General features: G+C 53.6%; 2 protein-coding genes across 4 annotated transcripts in view; one reads left to right on the top strand and one right to left on the bottom strand.

Annotated features, from left to right (window-relative positions):
- The window catches only part of PRKX (protein kinase X-linked), a 52686-nt gene extending 31107 nt beyond the window's left edge, over positions 1-21579 (bottom strand). For 2 of the 3 annotated variants that reach the window (XM_043895718.1, XM_043895719.1), the window contains exon 1: positions 21119-21579. In XM_043895718.1, the coding sequence (XP_043751653.1) occupies positions 21119-21251 (133 nt within the window). In that variant the 5' untranslated portion in view covers positions 21252-21579. Of the gene's footprint in view, positions 1-12172; positions 12667-21118 lie in introns of those variants that run through there. The other variant, XM_043895720.1, reaches the window with a different exon arrangement.
- On the top strand, positions 3291-4015 carry LOC122689350 (39S ribosomal protein L35, mitochondrial-like). The gene has a single exon (XM_043895721.1). The coding sequence runs from the start codon at positions 3291-3293 to the stop codon at positions 3855-3857; it is 567 nt and encodes a 188-aa protein (XP_043751656.1). The 3' UTR covers positions 3858-4015.
- Positions 21580-27539: the final 5960 nt, after the last annotated feature.

The raw sequence follows: 27539 nt of genomic DNA, 5'->3' as shown, positions 1-27539 counted from the left end.
AGGGAAATCGAGTCCACATCTTGTAACAAGCGTATATGGGGAAAGAATGTGAAAAAGAGCAGATACGTAACTGACTCACTCTGTCGTACACCTGAAACTAACGCCACGCTGCAATTAACGCCTGCTGCCGTAAACTCGCTCAGCAGTGACGGACTCTTTGTGACCCCACGGACTGCGGCCCGCCGGGCTCCTCTGCCCGTGGGGATTCTCCAGGCAAGAATACCGGGGTGGGTTGCCGTGACCTCCCTCCAGGGGATCTTCCTGATCCAGAGATCGAACCCCAGCCTCCTGCATTGCAGGCGGACTCTTTACTGAGTCACCGGCGGTGGCCCTAAACCCAGGGACAGAGTCCTTATAAGACACAGAGGAGAAGCCGCGTGGAGACGGAGGCAGAGACGGGAGGGAGGCGGCCACCAGCCCAGGGACGGACGCCTGGAGCCCCCAGAAGCTGGAAGAGGCGGGAAGGACCCTCCCCTGGAGCCTCTGCAGGGAACTCAGCCCGGGGACCCCTTGACCTCAGACGTCTGGTCCCCGGGATTCAGAGAAGATGAATGTCTATGGTTTCAAGCTTCCCAGTTTGGTGGAAATTTATTATGGCTGCACCAGGGGGTATGAATTCAACCCAACAGTGCTCAGGAATTCTCCGAGCATCCTTGTTGTTTAATCACTTAATACCACACATTCATGTTTTTGCATATATAACCTAACACAACTTTAATCTTCCTCTGGTTTGAGAACAGGTCTGGACATGGAAACATACATGTTTCAAGTGCCCCAGCAGATCTCCGCTCAGGTCTTCTGATAACGCTGGCATGGTCTGGGAAAATTAAAGGCCAACAGTGAGGACACCACGCTCAATTGTCTTTGTCCAGATTAATGCTGATGAGGACAAATTCAAAAGAAAGACAATCAGAAATCATTAAAAAGAGAAGCCAGCCTGTTCTGGAAAAGTGATGAACTTTCCAAAAGCTTATCAAAAGAAGCAGGCACAAGCAGTGTGTCTGCTTCTGGCTAATAATAGCAACATTTTCTTGGCAAAGGAAATGGTGCTGAGTTTCTGCTACCCGTGGGGTAAGCCCCTGGGCGGTCCTCACTGGGAACACGCGCTGGCTAGAAAGGGGAATTACTCTCAGACTTCCTAGAAGAGGAAGTTTCTCCAAAAAGGCTGCCACAGTCCACATTCCTTTTCACGAACTTCACTCGCCCTGTTCTTTTTAATTATTGGAAGGGAAAGGATTCCTCATCTTATTAAAAAATGTTTCTACACGTGTCTCTGCAGGGTGAATCATGCAGAAAATGGACACAGTAACACTTCTCTTAAGACATAAAGTCTTGCTTCCCCAAAACTGTATTTTTTATCCTTGAGACTGCAGGAATCAAATGTGTGATGACATTGTATCTTTTTTTTTTTTTGATACCTCTGACACAATTTGGAAGAAATCGCATTGGTTTTCATTGTTCCACATCATGGAGACGATCAGGGGCATTTTCTTACATGCTTACACCTTGTGTTACATTTTTTACCCTTGAGACTGCAGGAATCAAATAAAATATGCGATGCCTCTGTATCTTTATCCAGATACCTCTGGGACAATTTAACTTGGAAGAATCACAGAGCTTTTTTTTTTTTTTTTTAATACCTTTAACATCAAGGAGGCCAGTAGTAGCATTTTCTGACATATTTCTCTCTTTGTTTAAGAACGAAAAGACCCCGTGACGAAGGACATATTCACTCTTTCATGAAGAAAGGAAAATGAGAGTAATCAAAGAGTTATCCGATCAGTTGTGCCCAACTGTTTACCACCCCCGTGGACTGCAGCCCACCAGGCTCCTCTGTCCATGGAATTCTCCAGGCAAGCGTTCTGGAGCGGGTTCTGATGAGGAAAGGGGCAGAAACAAACCATCTGAAGACACGTTTAAAAAGAAACGTTATTTCACCAATAAAGGAAAAGACAACAGGAAACAACAGGATGAGGATAACAACTGGTGAATTTAGAATCGACAGAAACCCCATCAAGGCAGACATTTACCAAAGCCTGGTTAAACGTACAAGAAGACCCTACACACAGGAATTTCATCTCCAGTGATCTGCTGAAAAACAGGGAACTCAACTATTAGTTTCACCCGATGAGAAATCACCTTTTCTTCCTGTTTCAGAAATTCAGAAGCAGTGGGTGGGCCAAAAAGTTCATCCAGGTTTGAGTAAAACATTTTTCATTTTCACACCAAGAATTTTACAGAACAATGGAGTCGCTAGGCAAACGAACTTTTTTGGGCAAGCCAATAGCACTGGTTCCTTGAAGATGACCGAGATCATGCTTTAAAGGGGCTTCTCCGGTGGTTCAGACAGTCAAGAATCTGTCTTCAATGCTGGAGACCCAGGTTCGATCCCTGGGTTGGGAAGATCCCCTGGAGGAGGGCATGGGAACACACCGCAGTATTCTTGCCTGGACAATCCCATGGACAGAGGAGCCTGGCGGGCTACAGCGCAGGGGGCGGCAAAGAGTCAGACACGACTGAATGGCTGAATGCACACACACACACAAGATACAGAAGACAGATAATGAACAAGGACCTACTACATAGCACAGGGAACTCTCTTCAATACTCTCTAACGACCTATATGTGAAAGAATCTAAAACAAGGGGGAGAGATGTATGTATAACTGACTCACTTTGTTATATACCTGAAACTAATAATACAACATTGCATATCAACAATACAAAAATGAACTTACATACAAAACAGAGAGAGACTCACAAGACTTAGAAAACGAACTCATGACTGCCAGGGAGAAGAGATAGTCAGGGAGTCTGGGATGGACGTGGACACACTGCTGTCTTTACCATGGAGAACCAACAAGGACCTGTTGTCCAGCCCAGGGAACTCTGCTCAATACTCTGTAATAACCTGATGGTCACCAGGGGGAAGGACGGGGGAAGGGATAGTCAGGGAGTCTGGGATGGACATGGACACACTGCTGTATTTAACATGGAGAACCAGCAAGGACCTGCTGGCCAGCACAGGGAAGTCTGCTCAATGTCACGCGGCAGCCTGGATGGGAGAGGAGTCTGGGGGAGAATGGATGCGTGTACATGTATGGCTGAGGCCCTCTGCGTCCGCCTGAAGCCACCACAACATTGTTAAGTGGCTATACTCCAGCATAAAATAAAAAAGATTAACACAGAACAAAATTTGGCTTCTGGAAATTATGGCTACAAAGCAGTACAAAACTCCTGTTTCATTCGGGCCGGGGGGAACCTTCAAGTGTTCTGTAAAGAGGTTGCAAGATGGCGGTCTCCGTGTTCGCCGGTCCGGTGAGAGCAGGCTCCGGAATTTTACGGCCCCTGAACATTTTGGCATCTTCAGCCTATCGAAACTGCACCAAAAATGCCTGTCTTAATTCTGTACTGTCCTCCCGGCATTTCAGTCATATTCAGACACCAGTTGTGTCCTCTGCTCCCAGACTGATCACATCTGTCAGAAACCTGACATGTGGGCAGACTGCCACAGTCCTCAATAGAATGGCCCTCTTGCTCCCAAACGTCCTGAAGCCACCAGTCAGAACTGTAACATACTACAGTTCAAGAAAAGGCAAGAGGAAGACTGTGAAAGCTGTCATCTATAGGTTTCTTCGACTTCATAGTGGCCTGTGGCTAAGGAGGAAGGCTGGTTATAAGAAAAAATTATGGAAAAAGACGGTTGCAAGAAAAAGACGCTTGAGGGAATTTGTCTTCTGCAGTAAAACCCAGAGTAAGCTCTTAGATAAAATGACAACGTCTTTCTGGAAGAGGCGAAACTGGTATGCTGATGATCCTTATCAGATGTATCACGATCGAACAAACTTGAAAGTATAGATCAGAAGATCTATGATTTCTCAGTTGTTAACTGTGTATTTGTGTGTGTACGGTGTCTTTGCAAAGATGAAGTGGTATCAGACATGATGTAAATTGTACCAACTGATACTTGAAACATGGGGTACCAACATTAAACTTAACAATGTTTTAAAACTTAATGGATTAAACATTCCCAGATTTGTTTGCGGAAATATAAAAAAAAAAAAAAAAAGAATGTGCGCTAACTTTGATTAAATTTAAAATCACGGAACTGGACCCTTCCAACAGGTGAATTTTATTGATTTGGGAATTCTCTCTTAATAAGCAAAATCTACCCTCAAAAAAATGTGTGCTTTGGATAAAGTGATGAAGGTTTTTTTATTTTTTTAAGCTTGGAATCTTCAGCTTCAAAGATCAGCTGAATAAGCTGGACACAGTTCAGCTGGGCGCTGGGTGGGGCAGACCGCCCTTGTGAGTCCACTCGTCTAGACAGGCTTTCTAAAACAAAAACCAGTCATTCCCTCAAAATGCAGCAGAGTCAAGCCACATTCCAGTTGCACAGTGCCCTCCTTGCTTCTGTAAGATATTTACTTTTAAAGGATAAAAATAGAACAGATACTTCAGCGCCCACCCAATTCCTCTAGTTGCAGGCTATTTAAGTTATGCTGTCTCCTATCAAAGATACAAAGTATATAATCACAAAAGAAAACCAGGAACACAGGAAGTCAGCCAGGCTAACTCCCACTTGCTAACAAATGTTACACAAGGAGATGCCTGGAATTCCTGGTCTTGCACTGGGCTCCCTGCAAGGAGATATGAGGTGCTCTGAACCTCACCTGGTAACTCTTGACCCAGAAGCAAAGGTTGGTCTCTGTAATTTGATAACACGAGCTGGCCACTTTCAAACTCAAAGCAGTCAACTGCATCCAGGGTGGGAGGTGACGATGTCGTATGGTCCGTGCTTAGTCGTGTCCGACTCTTTACAACCCCAGGGATTGCAGCCCGCCAGGCTCCTCTGTCCATGGGATTGTCCAGGCAAGAAAACTGGAGTGGGTTGCCATTTCCCCCTCCAGGGGATCTTCCCGACGCAGGGATGGAACCCGAGTCTCCCGCACTGCAGGCAGATTCTTTACCGACTGGGTCAGCAGGGAAGCCCTCCCGGAGGCTAGACTGATATTTAGCTGTTCTGTATCACAGTTTCAGCACCGCAGTACGTTCAGTTGTGGCGCGCGGGATGTAGTTAGCTGACCAGGGCTGGAACCTGCGTCCCCCTTACACTGGGACCATGGAGTCTTTAACACTGAAGCACCAGGGAAGTCCCAAGACACTGTCTTTGGAGGAAGCCAGTCCTAAAGCAAATGAGTCCTGAATATTCACTGAAAGGACTGATGCTGAAACTCCAATCCTTTGGCCTCCTGATGCAAAGAACAAGACCCTGATGCTGGGAAAGATTGAAGGCGGGAGGGGAAGGGGACGACAGAGGATGAGATTTTTGCATGGCATCACCGACTCAATGGACATGGGTTTGGGTGGACTCCGGGAGCTGGTGATGGACAGGGAGGCCTGGCGTGCTGTGGTTCACGGGGACGCAGAGAGTCGGACACGTCTGAGCGACTCAAGTTTGCGGTACAAACCGGGGAGGAGGGAGAAGACTGGAGCTTGCAGTCTCCTTGAAATCAACGCGGGGTGCCGGCCACAGACAACAGCTGAGATTCAAGAGGGCGGTGGAAACGGGGCTGGAGAAGGGCCGGGCCTTCTGAAAGCCTTCCGTCGCATTCTGTGCAAGAGACGGGTTCCAGGAAGTCACGAGGCACAGAGGAGGGAAGTGGCCCGGCTGATCCGAGCTCTGGCGTGCTTTCCGTTTGTTTCAGAGATTTCCCTGTGGCCGCAGGGAAGAACCGAAAAAGAGGGCCTTGCAGACTCAAAGAGAAAATGCTGCTTTGGGGACGGGCGGGGATGGGGCTGGCAGAGGGAGGCAGGGCAAGGAGGACCACACGGTGTGGCTGAAGCATCTGAGAAGGTCCTGACGGTCCCCTCGCAGACAGAGGAACCCTGGCGGGTGTCCAGAGGGGTCTGCGGAGTTGCTTTGTTCTGGGGGAGAAATGGCGACAAGTTCCGTGCGGAGGCTTCGGACAAGCGGAGGATGTGGGATACAGTGGACGGAAGGATGTTCGTCCCCGAAACAAGATACACATCCGCCTGAAACCTTTTTTTTTTTTAATTTTTATTGAATTTGGTTCAGCTGGTAGAGAATCCACCTGCCATGCAGGAGACCCAGGTTCGATCCCTGGGTCAGGAAGAGTCCCCCGGAGAAGGGACATGGCTACCCACTCCAGTATTCTTGCCTGGAGAAGAGGGGCCTGGTGGGCTACAGTCCAGGGGGTCGCAGAGAGTTGGACGGGACTGAGCGACTGACACACACTATTTTCCCTTACCTGGCTGCAAATGGTCTTACTAGCTGCATGTGGCAACTACTTCCCGGACCATGGATCGAACCCAGGCCCCCTCTGCTGGGAGCGTCGGATCTTAACCACTGGACCACCTAGCAAGTGCCCACCCAGAACTTTAGAATGGGGAGTTACTTGGAAAGAAGGTGTTTGCAGACATTGTGAAGAGAAGGGTCTGAGATGAGGCCCTCCTGGATGGGGGTGGCCCTAAACCCAGGGACAGGGTCCTTATCAGACACAGAAGAGGAGAGACAGGGACACAGAGGAGAAGCCGCGTGGAGACGGAGGCGGAGACGGGAGGGAGGCGGCCACCAGCCCAGGGACGGATGCCTGTAGCCCCCAGAAGCTGGAAGAGGCAGGGAGGACCCTCCCCTGAAGAGGCTGCAGGGAGCCCAGCCCAGGGATGGACGCCTGGAGCCCCCAGAGGCTGGAAGAGGCGGGAAGGACCCTCCCCTGAAGACGCTGCAGGGAGCCCAGCCCTGGGACCCCTTGAACTCAGACGTCTGGTCTCCAGGGCTGGGGGAGGGGGGATGGGTGTGGTTTTAAGCCACCTGGTTAGTAATGGTTTGTAACAACAGCTCCAGGAAGCTAACACAAGGGGATCCCTGGATGTTCACAGACAGAGACGGACCCCCAACAAACACCGCCTTGGGGACAGCCCCTCAAGCCCACAAGAGAAAGCTGTGGATGCAAGTGGTGCCTTTGGGAGCCCCCAGCCCCAGAACGATAACAAAATTCACCAGGATGAATAAGCCCCTTCTCCTCTGTCATGTCCGTGCAGCCTGTCAAAAACTCTGTGACTTACTGCCACTTCCTACTTTTGTTCATGAACACAGCATCTTGTCAAACTGCTCTGAAAATATTAGTCAAAGTGAGACTTGTTAAAAAAAAAAAAAAAATTCCTCTCTGGTTCCCCTCTTGGTTCTTATCGTCTCTTAGGTTCCCTGAATTCTTTGTCTGTTCTGGGATCTCAAGCCTTCTGCTATCTCGAAGCCTTGGACAGTTGTCAACGTACCGGTCACAGTGAGGTTGCTGGCCTTTTCCTGTTAAGGAGGAGAGAAAAAGGACTTCCCTGGTGTTTCAGCGGGTGAGACGTCACCTTCTCACACGCAGTTTTGATTCCCGGTCAGGGAACTAAGAGTGAAAAAGCTGGCTTAAAACCCAACATTCAAAAAACTAAGATCACGGCATCTGGTCCCACCACTTCATGGCAAATAGATGGGGAAACAATGGAAATAGCGGCTGATTTTATTTTCTTGGGGCCTGAAACCACTGTGGACGCTGACTGCAGCCATGAAATTAAAAGATACTTGCTCCTTGGAAGGAAAGTTATGACCAACCTTGACAGCATATTAAAAAGCAGAGACATTCCTTTGCCAACAAAGGTCCGTCTAGTCAAGGTTATGGTTTTTCCAGTGGTCATGTATGGATGGGAGAGTTGGACTCTAAAGAAAGCTGAGCGCCGAAGAATGGATGCTTTTGAACTGTGGTGTTAGGGAAGACTCTTGAGAGTCCCTTGGACTGCAAGGAGATCCAACCAGTCCATCCTAAAGGAGATCAGTCCTGGGTGTTCATTGGAAGGACTGATGCTGAAGCTGAAACTCCAATCCTTTGGCCACCTGATGCAAAGACCTGACTCCTTGGAAAAGACCCTGATGCTGGGAAACATTGAAGGCAGGAGGAGAAGGGGAAGACAGAGGATGAGATGGTTGGATGGCATCACCGACTCAGTGGACATGAGTTTGAGCAAACTCCACGAGTTGGTGATGGACAGAAAGGCCTGGCGTGCTGCAGATCATGGGGTCGCAAAGTGTCAGATACTCATTAACAACTAAAGAGCAGGAACCAGATGCCATGTGACTAGGAGCTCGCATGCCAGAACCAAGACCTGGTGCAGTCAGATAAATATATAAATGAATAACTTTTTTTTTAAAAGATGCTGCAGCACATTGAACAAAAAAGCCCCCCTAGTCTGTGACCCCGGACTAGGGTAAGCACCCACCGTTCATATTTGCATGATGCACTCAAACCGTGTTCTGGGCAAGCCCACGGGATCCACACGTCTATGAGGAAAAACAAACAGCGGTATGTCTCCAAATGCCCCCGGCCTGAGACTGGCCCGGCAGGAGGCAGAGAGCACAGTCATCACCCAGGGCACACACCATTCTGCAAGCCCAGGCACGGCAGATCGGAGCAGAGTCTGGACACGCCAGGGATCTGTCTTCAAAGGGCGATGCCATGCCAAGCCACTTGGGAAAGTCAAGTTCAACACCGGCAACAAATAAAAAGCCACCGAAAGACCACGTCTCCGTTCCTCAAGTGGACCGAAAATACTCGCTCATCTGCTCAGTCGTGTCTGACTCTCTGTGACCCCCTGGACTGTAGCCCTCCAGGCTCCCCTGTCCGTGGGGATTCTCCAGGCAAGACACTGGAGTGGGTTGCCATTCCCTTCTCCAGGGGATCCTCCCGACCCAGGGATGGAACCCAGGTCTCCTGCGTGGCAGGCGGGTCTGTTACTCCTAGGACCACCCCAGCCGTTCCTCAAGAGCCCTAATAAAAGCTGGTCGCTCCGTCTCCACGGCCCGCCTGTCAATCTGCCTTCCTTCAAGAATCCACCTGCCCTCAGTGGTGCTGGGTAGCTCCCGGGCTGGGCTGACATCCTGATTTTACACGATGCCTTCCTTCAAGAATCCACCTGCCCTCAGTGGTGCTGGGTAGCTCCTGGGCTGGGCTGACATCCTGATTTTACATGAATGCAGTCTTCCGCTCTCCTATCCCTGTGAGATGTTGGTCACCATCCACTGTCGTCTTTTCTGGGCTGGGAACGCAGCCGCCTAGAGCCCCGACCGTCAGAGGTCACACTGCTTCCCACCTAAGACGTTCTAAGGGGACAAGCACAAACCACCTCCGGGGCAGGTTTGGGACTGTCTGCCTGGGAACTTCCGTGGGGGCTCAGCTGGTAAAGAATCCGCCTGCGATGTGGGAGACCTGGGTTCGATCCCTGGGTTGGGAAGGTCCCCCTGGAGGAGGGAAAGCCTACCCACTCCAGGATTCTGGCCTGAAGAATCCCATGGACTAAACAGTCTACGGGGTTGCAAAGAGTCGGACACGACCGGGCGACTTTCACACACACACACACACCTGGGAACTACCTGCCCAGGTAGGAATGACCTGCGTCCTGACTCAACAGGCAGGCCAGGCTCTGAGTCCCAGAGCAGAGGATGGCTTTTCCCGTCCCAAGAGGCAGCGGGTCTCAGGTTTCGTCCAGAGTTATTTGTCAACATGCAAAGAACCGGAGTGTTTTCAACAGCCAGAAGGGTTCTCCCCCGCCCCTTGGGCAGAAACCTTCCTACGTATACGGGTGTGTGCCCTGACTCGTGTGGGCAGAAAGAAAAGCACACGAAGTCGCTGGACAATTAAAAGAAGTTGGATTCCTCTTGTCCAAAGGCAGACCTTACCCAGGAGGTCGAGAGCCAGGTCCACCCAACCTCACACCCAACCGTGAGCAGCATCCCAGGTGCTAGATGGCGATCCTTAAGGTGATGTTGAAAGCTGTCAGCCCCTGCATTTTTACTTTTAAGGAAGCCAAACAACTGTCCCGAAATGGATACCTCTCAGAAACAGGCTTCTGGGAGAACACTATGGAGAGTCCTTAAAAAAAAAAACTAGGAATAAAATAGGAATAAAGCTACTGAGTCAACACAACAAATACCCCAGAATCTGTTACCAAAAAAAAAAAAAAAAGGCTAACTAATCTTTCTGAGGATCAACCAAATGAACATCTTCGTGAGTAAAATCACATCCCAACAGGAACTATCTCCATTCAAGGATCCACATAATCCTCTGATTCCTTGGTGGGTTTGTTTTTTTATAATGGGTAAATTTGCTTTTTTTTTTTTTTTATGAACGTGTTAAGGATAAGTGGAAACTATCACTCAAGCAAGCAGAATTTCCGAAAGATGAAATTTGAGATAGTGTCCCATTTTAAATACAGCAGTGTGTCCATGTCCATCCCAGACTCCCCAACTATCCCTTCCCCCATTCTTCCCCCTGGTGACCATAATGTTATTACAGAGTATTGAGCAGAGTTCCCTGTATTATACAATAGGCCCTGGTGGGAAGAGCTGACTCATTGGAAAAGACCCTGATGCCGGGAAAGATTGAAGGCGGGAGGAGAAGGGGACGACAGAGGATGAGATGGTTGGATGGCATCACCGACTCAATGGACGTGAGTTTCAGCAAGCTCCGGGAGCTGGTGATGGACAGGGAGGCCTGGCGTGCTGCAGTCCATGGGGTCGCAGAGAGTCGGACACGATTGAGTGAGTAACACTTGAGTTTACTTTAGACCCCAAGCTCCAGTTTTCAACCTGAACTAAATTTTTTTTTGAGGGGGGGAAGGAATTGCCCCCAAACATCAGCTGGTTCCCTGTCCACCTCTTCCCCGATTCCTGCAAGCCCCAGGGCTAAGCGTGCATGCACGGGCGCGCACACACGCAGAGACACACACCCAGGGTCACAGAGCCCTGCTTCCGTCTGTCCCTCCACACTCAGACTCCGGGCGCCCTCACCTCCAGACTCGGAGTCCGGGCGCCCTCACCACGACAAAGGGTGGCTTTCTATGCAGCCAGAGCCCCGCTGGCCACACTCAGCCTCAGATGCGCTGGCTCTTTCGTTCCGAGAAGAGGCTCCCCAGAGAAGGAGCCAGCAGGGGGAAGCCATCCGTTCAAGTCATCGTCCGCCTCGTCACAGGAACCCCAGGGAGGCTTCCCTCCAAACCCCGCCGCCTGCGACGAGCTGCCTCATCAAGCAAGTGTCCACACGAACCATCTGGAGAGAATTCAGAGACCAGCAGAAACCTAGCTACGTTCAGCAACACCATTTCTCACCAAAGCTAAAAACACTTTGTATTTCCTTCCTGACCACCTGCCCAGTCCCCATGTCTTGGGAACAGATACGCTTCAACTGAATTATTTCATCTGCTTGATGACTCGCAATCATGACTTTATTGCTACTTTTCTCTCAGGTCTTTCTTTGGAAAAGGGGTGTTGCACTCACGTATTCAAATGTACTGTTTACAGATTATAAGATAAAGTCAAGCATGTACCTGCTGATCCTTCCTCACCTCATACTTAGAAATGTCTCTTCAGTTCAGTTCAGTTGTATCCAACTCTTTGCGACCCCATGAACCGCAGCACGCCAGGCCTCCCTGTCCATCACCAATGCCCGGAGTTTACCCAAACCCACGTCCATGGAGTTGGTGATGCCATCCAACCATCTCATACTCGGTCATCCCCTTCTCCTCCTGCCTTCAATCTTTCCCAGCAACAGGGTCTTTTCCAATGAGTCAGTTCTTCACATCAGGTGGCTGAAGTATTGGAGCTTCAGCTTCAGTTTAGCAAAAGATGCAGCATCCCGTCTACCCAATCCACCACAGCATTGGCGATCCCAGCCATGAAAGGTGGGGAAGGCTATTTCTGCAATCAGGAGTAGCTTACAAGCATTCATTAATTTCCCTGGTGGCTCAAACCATAAAGAATCCGCCTGCAAAGGCCGGAGACTGGGGTTCGATCCCTGGGTAGGAAAGATCCCATAGGGAAGGGAATGCCTGGAGAATCCCATGGACAGAGGAGCCTGGTGGGCTACGGTCCATGAGGTCGCAAAGAGTGGGACACGACTGAGCAATTGACACAAAGGCAGAAGTATCTGTAGTGTTGGTCTTGTTATTCTTCAAAGGGTAACCTCAGAAAAAGTAAAACAGCCTGCCAAGTTTACCGATGGACATGAGTTTAAGTAAACTCGGGGAGACGGTGAAGCACCGGGAAGCCTGGCGTGCTGCAGTCCACGACGGGGTAACAAAGAGTCACAAAGACCCGACTGAACAAAGCTTACCAAAAAAAGGGAGGTAAATGGACTCGTGATGTCAAATCAGGCGACACTCTAAAGGCTCCTTGCAAACAAGCCTCCCCTCCATCACCCGCGTCTCCCTCGCCCGGGTGGATACGAGCTTGGTTTCCGGGATTCCACGCGGCTGCCCGCCCGACGTCTGTACTCCGAGACCCGTGGCTCAGAGCTGCGTGTCTAAGGGTGCATGCCGGGGCCAGAAGCTCCTCCTCAGAAGGGAAGCTTTTGCAGCTTATCCAGGAGCAGCCCTGGGCCTGGGGCCATCCTGTAACACCCAGAACTGGTTCTGCCCGTCCGGCGTCAGGGAGGGGCAGGCCTGGTGGAGGTGGTGATTAGTGGTGGACACTCCTGAACCGCCTGACAGCCTCAAGTGGTCATGGATACCTTCCCCACTGCGCACACACGCCCACCTCCAGCCCCATCTGTTGCTCATCGTGTTTCCCATTTGTAGTAAGGAAGAACTTTTTTTTTTTTCCCAGTATTTATTTGGCTGCTACGGGTCTTAAATTGTCCCAAGGCATTCCCCGGTGGCTCAGATGGTAAAGAATCCACCTGCAATGCGGGAGACCCAGGTTTGATCCCGGGGTTGGGAAGATCCCCTGCAGAAGGGATAGGCTACCCACTCCAGTATTCTTGGGCTTCACTTCTGGCTCAGCTGGTAAAGAATCCGCCCGCAATGTGGGAGACCTGGGTTCCACCCCTGGGTCGGGAAGATCCCCTGGAGGAGGGCATGGCGACCCACTCCAGTATTCTTGCCTGGAGAATCCCACGGACAGAGGAGCCTGGTGGGCTACAGTCTATGAGGTCGAAAAAGAGTCTGACACGACCCAGCGTCCTGGTGGGACAGTAAGTGGAGATGAAACCTCTTAAGGAGTAAGGATGTCTTAAGGACCCTGATCCAAGAGGGCCCATCCACGTGTCCTCAGAAGAGGAAACCCCAGAGATGACACCTCCTTCTTCTCTCTCTCTCTCTCTCTCTGCGGACACGCAGCCAACAGAGGACCTGTGGACACAGCCGTCTGCCAAACCAGGAGCCACGTGCTGTCACCGCAAACCCCTATCAGCTCACATCCTGAGCGTCCGGGGAGGACACCCCAAAACGCCCCGGTCGGACCCCTTTCCTCCCAGAGACCTCCGTGAAAATCCAGGGAGATGCCCGTGGTCTTCCCCGGGACCGGAGCTCCCAGAACAGTGAACCTTGCTTTTTCCCGGTATTGCCTGATTCCTCCCGGCAAGAAAAAGTACTTGCAGTGTCAACAAAAAGAGGACAAAGGGAAACGTTTCCGAATGGTGTGAGGGTGGTGACATGTGGGTGTCTAAAAAAAGAAAACTTGGGGAAAATTCAGGAAAGACCCACAGAGTCGAGCCCAAAGCGAATGAGGAAGGTTTCTTGAGAGTGGTGAATGAGGCTTTTTTTTTTTCCCCTCCCCCCTACAGGAAAGACAAGGTGGTTACAAGGGTCAAGTGCGCCCAGGGAGGGGATGGTCACGTCTGTGCCACCTGCTGTTCTGGCCCTTTCCTTAGAGAAGGACGCGACCTCCTGGGTGGTACCCAGGCGAGAAGCAAGGCTGACTCCAGCATCACACGGCCGTGTCCTGGTCCACACGGATGACCCAGGAGGGGCTCCCAGCCCCAGGAGAGATGCTCTCCTGTGAGGATTCTAGGACGTGGCCAGGGGCTGGTGCTCCTGGAGACGGCCCCCTGTAGCCCCAAAGGCAGGTCAACCTTTGACCTCAAGAGGAGGTAGGTCAACACGTCAGGAGACGTCAACCCTGGTCTCATGGACTGAACGTGCGTGCCCCTTCAAAACGCTCAGGTGGAAGTCCAAACACCACACACACACACACACACACAACGAGATGGTGTCTGGAGGTGGCTCTCTGGGACGGGATGAGGCTGAGAATTCACGAGGATGGGATGAGCATCCTCAGGAGCATTTCCTACTATCCAGCACCCTTAAGGACACCGCTAGAAGCCCACCCAGGAAACCTCTCGGGGGACCAAAATCCAACCACCCTGACTTTGAACTTCCAGCCTCCAGAACCGTGTGAAGCTGGTCTGTGTTGCAGACAAGATACCCCATGGATGGTGGTCTTGGCGGGCCCACGCCCACCAAGACATCGAGGTTGGGATGGATTCAAGATGGTACCCGCTGGCCTAACCACACGGGAAGCTGGTGGAGACTCTGCCCCAAGGAGCTCTGCCAAGCAGTGAATGAGGGAACGCCTCATCCTCTGAAGGGGTTTCCCCAGGGGGCACTCGTGGTAAAGACTCCACCTGCCCACACGGGAGACGTCAGGGATGCGGGTTCGATCCCTGGGTCAGGAAGATCCCCCTGGAGAAGGAAATAGCAGCCCCCTCCAGTATTCTTGCCATGGACAGAGGTAGCCTGTTGGGCTACAGTCCATGGGCTGGTGGCCGCCTCCCTCCCGTCTCCGTCTCCACATGGCTTCTCCTCTGTGTCCATATTTCTCCTCTTCTGAGTCTTATAAGGACCCTGTCCCTGGGTTTAGGGCCACCCCCGTCCAGGAGGAACTCATCTCAGACCCTTCACTCCATCACGTCTGCAGAGAGCCTGTTTCAAAGTAAGGCTCCCCACTGTAAGCTTATGGGAGGACATGATTTTGTGTGTCCGTGGCCAGGGGTCTAGCCTACCAGGGTTTTGTGTGGACGTACCTGTGGCTTGTTCACGCATCCCGGTGTCCCTCTTTCCCCAAGGGAGAATGAGAATGCAATTGTTTTCCGATGCACATTTCTACTCCTGCATGGTCCTGCCCCTCCTGTAATTTTCCTTCCTCAGGTTAATTTTCCTCTCCTTTCTCCCGAGCAGGGAACTTCCACCTCTGCACCTCCCAAGCTTCTCTTGAAGCGAAGGGAAGCATCACTCGCTCAGTCATGTCCGACTCTTGGCAACCCCATGGACTGTAACCCACTGGGCTCCTCCATCCGTGGGATGCTCCAGGCAAGAATCCTGGAGTGGGTTGCCATGCCCTCCTCCAGGGGAATCTTCCCCACCCAGGGATCGAACCCGGGTCTCCTGCATTGCGGATTCTTTATCCGCTGAGCTCCGAGGGAAGCCCAACCCTTGGAGATGAAAGTTTACAAAGGCTCTAGCCCCCCAGAGATGGAACGTAAGGAAACAGAGGCTATATGAAGACGACGACACGGAACAGGCAAAACCAAGGAGACAGACAGCAGACAGGGGGTTCTTAGTGGCTGCAAGAGCAAGAAATGGCTGGGGTGGGGGGCGGGGATGACTGGGAGAGAGTCTCCTTTGCGGGGGACAAAAATGTTCTGCAACCTCACAGACGGGAGGGCCACGCAACTCTGTGAATATGCAAAAGGCCAGCAGACGGTTTCCTTGAAAACAGTTCCTTTTACGTTACATCAATGTCACTGCAATCTTTAAAAAACTGACAAGGGACAGGGATTTCTCTGGTGGTCCAGGGGTCAAGACTCCACACTTCCAACATAGGGAGTGCAGGTTCAACCCTGGCTCAAGGAACTAAGATCCCACAAGCCACACAGCATGGCCATAAAGTAAAAAATAAAGTTGTTGTTTTTTTTTTTAAATGAGGACAAACAGCCTGCAGAACTTGTGTAAGAAGCAATATTCTTTTCTGGTCTTTAACCCAACTTGCGAAGTTGCCGTGACGCTCTCAGGATGAAACTATCCTTCGCACCCACGCAAGGTGAGTAGGATTAAAAGGTGAACACAAACAGATTTTTCTGGGTATCCTTGCACAAGAAACCACATTCCCTGCTAATGGCGGCTCCTGTCAACACCGCCCGGACAAGGAGTCAATTCAGCAGCGTGGGAGATCTCGCCCGTCGGGATCCCGCCTGCCACGGAGGTTATGTCTGTGTTGTGGTTTGGGAGCAGAAGCTCGCCCATGTGGGAGCGAGCAAGATTAGGGTCGATTCTGGGGAACCAGGAGGCGGAGCAGCTGCGAGGAAAACAATCGTAAGAGAGAACAGTACGGGTTTAATTATTCACTACGGAAGGCCTCCCAGGCCGTGTAAGAACACACGGCTTTCTGACACCGTGACGCGACGCTAAAAAACAAAAAGTCAGACGTGAGCACATTTCCTGGTCAGGGAAGGAGTTTTGTGCCTTGATCTCGATCTCGGCCACGGAGGGGCTGGCCAGGCACACAGGATAAAACTGCACAGAATTATACACACACACACACACACACGCACACGCACACCCTTCTCACACACTCAAAAGAGCTTCCATGAAAAGTGGGCACAGTGATTGGGGCTATCCTCTCTTCACAGGATATGGAACCCATTCCAACATCCTGGTTCGTTTTCTAAAAAAAATAGAAGATAAAAAGCTTTTTATCTTATACTGGGGCATACCCAATTAACAATGTTGTGATGGTCCCAAGTGGACAGCAGGGGGACTCAGCCATAGCACACTCGCATCCCTTCTCCCCCAAACTCCCCTCCCATCCCGGCTGCCACGTGACATTGAGCAGAGTTCCCTGTGCTGCCCAGCAGGCCCTTGCTGGTTCTCCGTGTTAAACACAGCCATAGGTATAGCCGACCTCCTGGTTTGGATAGCGTGTGACAGCTAAAGAAGATGTCACAGGAAGGAAAGCTTTGTGATTGATACACGAGACTAGGTGAGGGTTTCGGAATCCCCTGCGCATCTACTGTAATTCCCAAACATTTCTTCTTAACAGGACCACTGTCTGTGCTCATGGCAAGAAATCCAGCGTGGCTGCCATCCATTCCTGCTGTAACTGAGCCTGAGTTTCCCAATCCAGGAAATCAGTTTAGCCAAGATGGTACCCCACCCCACCCCACCCCACCCCCGCCGCCTCACGCCCTTTGAAAAATGCCCTTCATGGACTTCCGTGGTGGTCCAGCGGATAAGACACCACACTCCCAATGCAGCGGTGTCCAGGTTCGCTCCCTGGTCGGGGGACCTGGTCCCACGTGCCACAGCTAAGACTTGGCGCTGCCCAATAAATACACATTTTAAAAATGAATAAAGAAAAATGCCCTTTCTGAGATTTTTCACCAACACAAGCAGAGCGTTCTTCCCAGCTGTTTGAATTCGTGGAGAACTAGTCAACAATTCCAGACAGTTTTCCCAGAGAGGGTTTATCCAGGAGCACAGGACAAGAGCATCTGATCACTTACTGCTCACTGACTTTCCTTAGTCTAGCCCTCCAAGGTGTCGTGGCCTCCCCACGAACTGGGCCGTCTGCTTCCAGCCGGCTTCTGAGGTCATGGTCCCTCCGCCCAACAGCGGGGAGGCTGGGGGGCGGAGGCGGGTGTCCCACCATCTGAGAAGCCCTGGCCCCTTTTTTTTTGCTAAATCAGGCAGAGGCACACCTGTGCCCACCTGCGCTAAGAGATCAAACGTCATCACAACCATCCCTGGAGGACGGTGAGTCAGCAAATGGATCCCACAGGTCACTCCCCCTGGGGCTCAACTCACAGGCAAAAGGAAATGATGAAAGAAAAAAAAAAATGTGTGTTGGTAAGAAAACAGAAGAGCTCACCCACCACAGTGGACGCGGGACCCGTAGGCCAGGGCTCTACGACAGCTTTCAGGGTGCTGGCTCCGTTGGTCAAGAATCCGCCTGCCAATGCAGGAGAGCCAGGTTCGATCCCTGGGTCGGGAAGATACCCCTGGAGAAGGGAGTGGCAACTCACTGCAGTATTCTGGCCTGGAGAATCCCCACGGACAGAGAGGCCTGGTGGGGCTACAGTCCATGGGGTTGCAGAGTCGGACACAACAGGGCGAGTGACACATTCAGGCTGGGGGACAGGTCCGGCCACCCTGACTCATTCTGGAAGTTTCCGAGGGGGTGGGGCCTGCAATAAGAAAGGCTGAGAGGCTTGCGGGAGCAGTTACTTTGCTTTGTGCTTTGCGTGTGGGTTCCTTTAACATCATGCAGAAAGGCCTTCCTCAGCTGGAAGAGTGCGTACAGACAGTTTACAGACACCGGGGGTGCCTGTCTGTGATGGGGGCTGGTGAGGCGCGGGTCCGTAAGCAGTGAAAAGGAAAACTGCAGTTTCCCCGAGTGGAACCTTAGGATGAAGAGACAGCAGGCTAGCCTGGACTGCATGCTAACAGCAGGCAGCCTCTCGCTCTTGCTCGGGACACCTTATGATATAAAGTTACTGGAAACTGTGACACCTCCGGAGGCTTTGGGACTTCTTCAAGCCTATTCTGAGTTTCTTAGCATCTCGGGCAGTGCAGTTTGCCTGATTTTAATGTTAAAAGATTCTCACACGAATCTTTTAACAGTAAAGAAAAAGGTCTTGGCAAAAGGTGATTTCAAAACAAATGTGATTTAAAAAGAAAAAGTCAGCTGTATACCAATGGCTGATTCATGTTGAGGTTTGACAGAAAAGAACGAAATTCTGTCAAGCAATTATCCTTCAATAAAAAAATAAATAAAAGTCAGCAAAGCTCCAAAGCCACACACACACACAGAGACATACATACATACACACACACACACACACACACACACACACACACACACCCCCGCCTTGGTCCCACCCCTGACCTAGTCCAACATCCTAAATATGGATGACCTGGCTCTCCCTTCATACCCTTGGAGCCCACAGGAAGTTATCCTTCAAGCGTAAGCATCTTCTTCATTAAAGAAAGGCAGAGAGCTCGTCTTACCCTACCTGGCCCCGCTCCGTCCCCAGAGGCAGTGAGGCTCTATTTTTAAGGACCAGATGACTCACCGGGGCTCCCCATGTCCACCAGGCAAGCACCCAGAGTGTCCCCAGGGTGCTGCAGACACCAGGTGACGTCACGCCCGCAACCCACCCTTCTGACCGCCCCCCCGGGGGGGGGGCCCCGCCCAACGCCCTGGCATCTTTCAGGAGAGACTGGCTTCAGTGCCCCCAAACAGATCCAATTGCCAGAGCTGTGTGCCAAGGGGCCGGCGGGGCCTCCACCAACTTTCCATTGCTGGCTGATGTGCGTTTTACAGCTGGGGGGGTGGGGAGGGGCGGTGGCTGCCCCGGGTCTGGGGTTTCTCACCTCCTCTGCTGCCCTACAAAACAAAACCAAAAAAAAACACACAAAAACCCGGGCAGCTTCTTAAATCAGCCCAGTGGAGTGCCGCAGAGGGACGAAGAGAGAGACAGAGAAGCTGAGAGACAGAGAGAGAGAGAAACGGGAGAGATGAAATTGAGAAGGAGGGACAGAAAGAGACAGGAAAGGGAAGAGACAGACAGAGACAGAGTGGATGGAAGGAGGAAGAGGAGAACTGGGCAGACAAGGAGAGGAGGTGAACGGCAGGACAGACGGAGGATGCCATCCATTCACTCTGTCCCAGATCAGGCTTCTTGGGGACCCTTCCCTCACTGCTGACTACACACGGCCAAGAGGTTACAGAAGAAAAGGGGAAGTTTCAAGGCCACCCTGGCTGTGCCCTTTGGTCTTATGATGCCTCAAGCATGATCCTGAACTCCATGCTTCCTCCCTTGAAAAAAGAGGGTAGTGATGGTAGTTGCTAAGTCATGTCTGACTCTTTGGGACCCCACGGACTGAAGCACACCCGGCTCCCCTGTTCTTCACTGGCCAACCACTCCGGTATTCTTGTCTCTCCACAACCCCACAATAGTATGAAAAAGGCAAAAGACGGACAGGCTGGCACAAGGCCCTCAGCAACAAAGAGTGGTCAAGAAGTCACAGGCTGGCTTGAGCCCCAGGGGCTGGATGAAGCGCCCTTGTGGGGTTGGGACATTCTAACCACTCGGGGGCGGACTCCAGAAACCAACCCAGGCGCCCAGGGACCGGGACACTTTACCTATTCAGTTGCGTAGGAGTGGTCAGGTACAAAGGTGGAGGTGGAAAGTTAGTGTTGCATTAAAAAAAAAAAAAGCCAAGTTTCAAATGCACACAGGAAAAGTATCGGGATGCAACGAAACGTGTAGTCTGCTGTCATCTACCTCCAATGCCGTCCACTGCCCCCCAAAACTCCATGGGCCACCCCAGATGTTCAAACGCACACAGGAAAAGAACTGCGATGTAAGGAACCTCCCCCCAGAACGCCACGGGACACCCCAGAATTCTAAAGTCCAAGCGGGAGCATCCTGCCCCTGGGCAGGGGAAGGGGAGACTGACCAAGGTGAAGTCGGCAGGTGTCTCCACGGAAGCTGCCTGTGCGCCCAAGAGTCCCGGCCCGGGTAGGGGGCGGGGGTGGGGAGGGCCCGCGCGAGCCCACCAGTGTGAAGTGATCCTCGGCAGGCTTTGTGACGTCGGGGTCGGGGGTGGGGGCGGCCAGACAAGGAGATGGTTGCTGGGGAAGACCGCGCGGTGCGGGGGGACTCAATAAAGAGACTTTGAAAGATCTAGAAAGAGTGCCCGCAGGTGGGGAGACGAGATCTCAGGGGCCGGGGTTGGAGGGGGGGGGGAAAGCCTTCCAAATCTAGGAGCGCTGGGGAGGGGTGGGGGGCGACAGTCCAGAGAAAGGGATGGTTGCTGGGGGGGGGGGGGGGGGGGGGCGGCGCGGGGTGTACCGGCCGGGAAATCGCAATAAAGAGACTTTGAAAGATCCGGAGAGGTTTTCAGGTGGGGTGGCTCTTAAGGACCGGGGCGGGGTGGGGGGAGAGAGGGGGAGGTCTTCTAAATCAAGGAGCGCTCGGGAAGTGGGGGGCAGTCCAGACAAGGGGAAGGTTGCTGGGGGACTCTGGGGGATGGGGAGAGATGTAAATAAAGAGAGTTTGGACGATCGGGAGAGAGGGAAGGCTCTCCAGGACCAGAGGAGTCGCGGGAGAAGCCCTCCAAGTGTAGGGGCGCTCGGGGACTCCCGCGTAGGCAGGCGGGGAGGGACCGCGCCAGCAGGGCGCGCCCCGGGAGCCGGCGCTGGGGAGGCGAGCGCACGCGACCCCTTTGTGTGCGGGCCCGAGTACCCTCCGGGGGCGGCGGCGGCGCACGGAACTCACCCACGGTGGCCCGCATGTGGAAATCTTCCGGCCGGTAGGTGAGCAGCTCGGGCTCGGGCGCGTCCGCGGTGGGCTCCGCGGGTCTTTCTCGGGGGCCGGCGGCGTCCGCCTCGGCCAGCGCGCGCGCCTCCATGTGGGGCGCGCAGAGGTCCCGGGGGGGCGCGGGGCGCGGGGAGGGGTCCGCGCGGGGCCGGGCTCCTGCGGACGCAGCCTCGGAGGGCGGCGCGGAGGCGGCGGCATCAGCCGGGCCCCGCCATGCGCATCCCGGGGGGCGGCCGAGCGCGCCGGGGACAAAGGCGCGGCGCGGCGCTCAGTGCAGGGACGGCTGGAGAGAGCAGCCCGCGGCCTGCGGAGGCGCGGCTCGGGTGCGCGGCGGCGGCGGCGAGGCGGGGTCCCGGAGGCCACGGGCGCCGGGCTGCGCGTGCATTCCTCGGGGCCCGCGTGCGCCGCCCCTAACGCCGACCGCTGCGAGCGCGCTGCTCCGAGGGAGGGAACAGCCGGCGGAAGCGGGCTGGGCGGGGCCGCGAGCGCGCTCCCTGCGCCAGCCCCGGGCGCCGGCCCCGACCCTGCGCGCGCGGCTCGGGCGTGGGCCCGCCTCCGCTGGCCGCTCCTCCGCTGGCCACGCCCCTTCCTACTCTAAGTTCGGCTACGCCCCGCCTCAGCTGGTACCGCTCCCGCTGGCCGCGCCTCCGCTGGCCACGCCCCTTCGTACGCTACGTTCGGCTACGCCCCGCCTCCGCGTGTGCCTCCTTCGCTGGCCACGCCCCCACTGGTCCCTCCTCCGCTGACAACGCCCTTCTAAGCCCCGCCCCCTGTGCGCTCGGTTACGGCCCGTCTCTGCTAGCCCCGTCTCCGACGGCCACGCCCCTGCTGGCAACGCCTCCTCTAAGCCCCGCCCCTCCTTACTGTACGCTCGGCTATGGCCCGCCTCCTCTAGCCCCGCCTCCCACACCTCCGCTAAGCCACGCCTCTGCTAAGCCACGACCCCTCTGCGTTCCGCTACCGACCTTCAGCGACCACCCTCCGCGTCGCCGTCCCTGTGCGCGCGGCTCGGGCGTGACCCCGCCTCCGCTAGCCACGCCCCTTCCTACCCTACATTCGGCTATGGCCCGCCTCCGCCCCGCCCCACCACCGCCGGCCACGCTTCTGCTAGCCCCGCCCGCTAAGCCCCGCCTCCCTCTGCGTTCCGTCTCGGCCCGTCTCTGCGAGCCACGCCTCCGTTAGCCACGCCCCTTCCTACTCTACGTTCGACTATGGCCCGCCGCCCCACCTCCTCTGGCCACGCCTCTGCTAGCCCCGCCCTCTAAGCCCCGCCTCCCTCTGCGTTCCGTCACGGCCCGTCTCTGCCAGCCACGCGTCCATTAGCCACGCCCCTTCCTACTCTACGTTCGGCTTTGGCCCGCCTCCGGGGCCCCGCCCCACCTCGGCTAGCCCCGCCTTCGCTAGCCCCTGTCCCTATGGCCCGTCTCCGCCACGCCTCCGCTAAGCCACGCCTCCGCCGAGCCCCGTACCCTGTCTGCGCTCCGCTATGCTCCGCCTCCGCCACGCCACGCCTCCGCTAGGCCGCCACTACTCCCCGCCTCCGGCGAGTCTCCGCTAAGCCCCGCCCACGCCACGCCCCTCTTCCTCCACGCCCCTTCCTCTGCGCTCTGCTAAGCCCCGCCTCCGCCGCTGCTCGCGTCCGCTGCGCCCCGCCTCCGCTACGCCCCGCCTCCGCCCCGCCCACAAGCTGGGGTGCCACGCCCTCATCCCCTACCCGCGCGAACCCTGGCCGCCAGGCCTCCCCGTCCATCACAAACTCCCGGAGTTTACTCAAACTCATGTCCATCGAGTCGGTGATGCCATCCGACCATCTCATCCTCTGTTGTCCCTTCTCCTCCCGCCTTCAATCTTTCCCAGCATCAGTCTCTTTTCAACTGAGTCAGCTCTTCGCATCAGGTGGCCAGAGGATTGGAGTTTCAGCCTCAGCATCAGTCCTTCCACTGAACACCCAGGACTGACCTCCTTTAGGATGGGCTGGTTGGATCTCCTTGCAGTCCAAGGGACTGTCGGGAGTCTTCTCCAGCACAACTCCAAAGCATCAATTGTTTGTTGCTCAGCCCTTTTTTATCGTCCAGCTCCCACATCTGTACATGACTACTGAAGACACCATAGCTTTGACTGTAACGTCTCTGCTTTTGGCTACATGTCTAGGTTTTGTCATTGCTTTTCTCCCAAGGAGCAAGTGAGAGCAAGTGCTCATAGGGGGAGGTGCGCACTCAGCCTCCACATCCCGGGGCACCCCAAGGGTGGAGTCCCTGCCAAGCTCCTCTGGGAGACTGGGCGTGAGAGGTGTCACCGACCCAGGAGCCCGAGGGCGTGGTTCACAGTTTAAAAAATAACTTTTTCTAAGAGCTTCCCTGGTTGGTCCCTTGGCATTTCCTTATAGCTCAGTTGGTAAAGAATCTGTCTGCATTGCAGGAGACATGGGTTTGATTCCTGCATGGAAACGATCCCCTGGAGAAGGGAATGGCAACCCACTCCAGTATTCTTGCCTGGAAAAGCCCACGGACAGAGGAGCCTGGCGGCAAAGAGTCCATGGGCTGGCAAAGAGTCGGCCACGACTGAATGACTGGTGGCTCAGATGGTAAAGAATCCACCTGCAAGCTGGGAAACTACGGTTCGATCCCTGGGTTGGGAAGATCCCCTGGAAAAGGGAATGACAGCCCACTCTGGTATTCTTGCCTGGAGAATTCAATGGACAGAGGGGCCTAGTGGGCTATATAGTCCATGGGCTCTCAAAGACTTGGACACGACTGAGCGACTATCACTTTACACTGAAAAATAAAACTGGAGTTGACCAGGTGCTCAGCTGACTGCACCATGCCCATTAATCCACAGCAGTAATCAGGCGATTACTGATTACTGATCTGGCGAGTAATCAGCGGGACCGGGTGACTTCCAGCCCAGCCTTGTTGGACAAAAGTGATGTTATAAAGATGTGCACAGTGCGGAAGGTGTGGACCTGCACGGGGACCTCCCTTGAGGGTGTCTTGGCAGCTTCAGATAAATGTCTTTTTTTTTTTTTTAATTTATTAGGCTGCTCCAGGTCCTAGTTGCAGCGTGTGGGATCTAGTTTCATGACCAGGGATCGAACCCTGGTCCCCTGCATTGGGAGCACAGAGTCTTGACCACAGGACCACCAGGGAAATCCCTGGTAAATCTTTAATTACTTCAAAAGAACTATTTTTAAAAATACTAAGAGGCAGATGATAGAACAAGCCAATGAAGTGCATGGGAGCTGATGGGCCGCTGGTTTAAACACACCAGGGAAGATTTGGGGAAAGAAACGCAAGATGATTCAGATACGTTCAAATTTCAGACACACAAGGATACTTTTTGTTTTCTTTTTCCCTAGTGGAAGTGTGTCTCAGGCCACCTATGATTATAGCTATGCCACTTATACCAGCCAGGCACTGCTTCTCAGGTTGTTGGTCAGTCGTCCAGTCGTGTCCGACTCTTTGCCACCCCATGGACTGCAGCACACCAGGCCTCCCTGTCCATCACCGACTCCCGGAGTTTACTCAAACTCATGTCCATTAAGTCGCTGATGCCATCCAACCGTCTCATCCCGTCGTTCCCTTCTCCTCACGCCTTTAATCTCTCCCAGCATCAGGGTCTTTTCAGATGAGTCAGCTCTTCGAGTCAGGTAGCCAAAGTACTGGAGTTTCAGCTTCAGCATCAGTCCTTCCAAGGAACATTCAGGACTGATTTCCTTTAGGATGGACTGGTTGGATCTCGTTGCAGTCCAGGGACTCTCAGGAGTCTTCTCCAGCTGCAGCTCGGCTGGCCCAACTAGAATCGCCTCTAATGAACTTTTCTGAGCCGTCCCCGCCCGCCCCCACCCCCACGACCCCGCAACCAGGCTCACCGGGCCACACAATCTGAGCCCACAATCTGAGCACCGTGCCAGCCAATAGTTTGGCGGATTTCCAGCCCTTCCGCCCTTGGAAGGGTGTGTCCGGCCCCTGCGTCCTGGGGGTCGGGGTGGGGACCGCCTACCGCAGCGGGAAGAACTTCAGAAAGGAGGCGTGGGCCCGCTGGGAGGGGGTGGCAGGAAATCGGAACCAACCCTGGGTGTGGCTTTGCAGCCAGCCTCACCCCAGCCCAGTCGAGGCCTTGTGGGTGGCTTTCAGCCCCGGGCGCGTGACGCCTGCTCTCGGCAGGTTGCCAGGCAGTGGGCTGGAATGCGAAGAATGCGCTCCGGGAGCGGGCGGGGGACGGGGGAGGTGGGGAGGGCCGCTCGCCCCAGCGGCTGGTTTAGACAAAGGCCAGTGCCCAGAGCTCGGGCCAGCCGCCAGGTTCTATCCCGCAGAGGGCTCGCCTGGGGGTCTGACGGGCTGATGAAGGTCGATGGTCAAGGCTGGGGTTTTACACCCAGGGAGAGGCACGCCTTCCCTTTCTGAGTCCAAGCTCTCTCTGTTTGCTGCTGCTGCTGCTGCGTCGCTTCAGTCGTGTCCGACTCTGTGCGACCCCATAGACGGCAGCCCGCCAGGCTCCTCTGTCCCTGGGATTCTCCAGGCAAGAACACTGGAGTGGGTTGCCATTTCCTTCTCCGGCTCAACGGCCGGACAGGCCAGTGAATCCGAGCGAGGAGGTGTTGAGGCAAGGAAGAGACTTTAAATCGGGGAGCTGGGACACTGAGAGGAGGGCAGGCTAGCGCCTCCAAATAAGCATCTTATTGGCATCTGGATGCTAGGTTCTTTTATAGATCCGAGAGAAATAAACAATCAGGACCTAAAGTCAAAATGAAGCCTAGAGAGGGAGAGGAACTGGGGAAGTAAACTGAAAGGGCCTTCAGTCTTGCAAAAACATCTCCAAGGGAGGGGTGTGTTAATCTCATCAATCGAGAGTCCCTTGGACTGCAAGGAGATCCAACCAGTCCATCCTAAAGAAATTAGCCCTGAATATTCACCGGAAGGACTGATGCTGAAGCTGAAACTCCAATACTTTGTCCACCTGATTCAAACAACTGACTCATTGGAAAAGACCCTGATGCTGGGAAAGATTGAGGGCAGGAGGAGAAAGGGGCCGACAGAGGATGAGATGGTTGGATGGCATCACTGACTCAATGGACATGAGTTTGAGCAAACTCCAGGAGTTGGTGATGGACAGGGAGGCCTGGCGTGCTGCAGTCCATGGGGTCGCAAAGAGTCGGACACGACTGAGCGACTGAACTGAACTGAACTGAATCTCATCTATTCACAGGTGGGCAGAGACAAACCAAGTCTCATTGAGCTGAACAAAGACACTTTAGTTTTCAGTCCAGCACAGGGGCAGGGTCCTCCAGGCAAGCCACTGAGTATGATTATAATAATTAAAGCAAGTCAGACAAACAAGTTTCCAACATGGAGTCAGAGTTGGCTTTCTCCCTGCAACAATGATATCCCAGGAGGAAAACTGTTAACAGAGACACTTTGAGACTTCAAGTCTGGGTTGCGGGGTGGATCTGACCCTTGCTGTCTAGTCCAGGGGAGTGATCTTGTACCTACCTGTTGCTATAAATATCCTGGGCAGGTCTCACCACACCTTGAAAACAAAGCAGCTTTCATCTGCAAGGTTCATAAAAAGTCTTCAGCAACCACAGCATATTTCTTGAAAGGCAAAAGAGAGGGGTGGGGGGGAAGCCTTTTAAGCAAGACATTATATAGTCATAACCGCCTTTGTGATAAGCTTGAGGTTGTGATGGGAGACAGAGAGTTCTGTAATCAAGAAGGAATGACAACCACCTCTACCAAAGATGAGGTGTCAATTCAACGCCATAACAGGTGTAGGCAGAGAGGAGAGAGGCAAAGGGTGGTCTGGGAGTGCAGCTGGACACTTCTTTTAGGATTGCCTGCGTGCTAAGTTGCTCAGTCTTGTCCGACACTTGGCAGCCCCATGAACTGCAGCCCTGAGACAGAGTGAGCTTCCCTGATGGCCCAGATGGTAAAGAATCTGCCTGCAGTGACCTGGGTTCCATCCCTGCCTTGGGAAGATCCCCTGGAGGAGGGAATGGCAACCCAGTCCAGTGTTCTTGCCTGGAGAATCCCCATGGACAGAGGAGCCTGGTGGGCTACAGTCCACTGGATTGAAAAGAGTTGGACGCGACTGAAGCAGATTGGCATGGACTGCAGCCCACCAGGCTCCTCTGTCCATGGGATTCTCCAGGCAAAAATGCTGGCGTGGGTTCCCATTGCCTTCCCCAGGAGATCTTCCCGACCCAGGGATCGAACCCAGGTCACCTGCATTGCAGGCAGATTCTTTACTGCCTGAGCCACCAGGGAAACCCATGAAGTATTATAGTCATCCACATTTTCTAACAGACTCTGATCTTCATTATGTAACGAGATGGCCCACCCACCCGAAAAGTAGGAAAATATCCAAAAAGTTTTATCTGGAT

This window comes from Cervus elaphus, chromosome X, assembly GCF_910594005.1.
Source record: "Cervus elaphus chromosome X, mCerEla1.1, whole genome shotgun sequence".
Lineage (NCBI taxonomy): Eukaryota > Metazoa > Chordata > Mammalia > Artiodactyla > Cervidae > Cervus > Cervus elaphus.
This window is presented reverse-complemented; position numbering and strand designations above follow the sequence as displayed.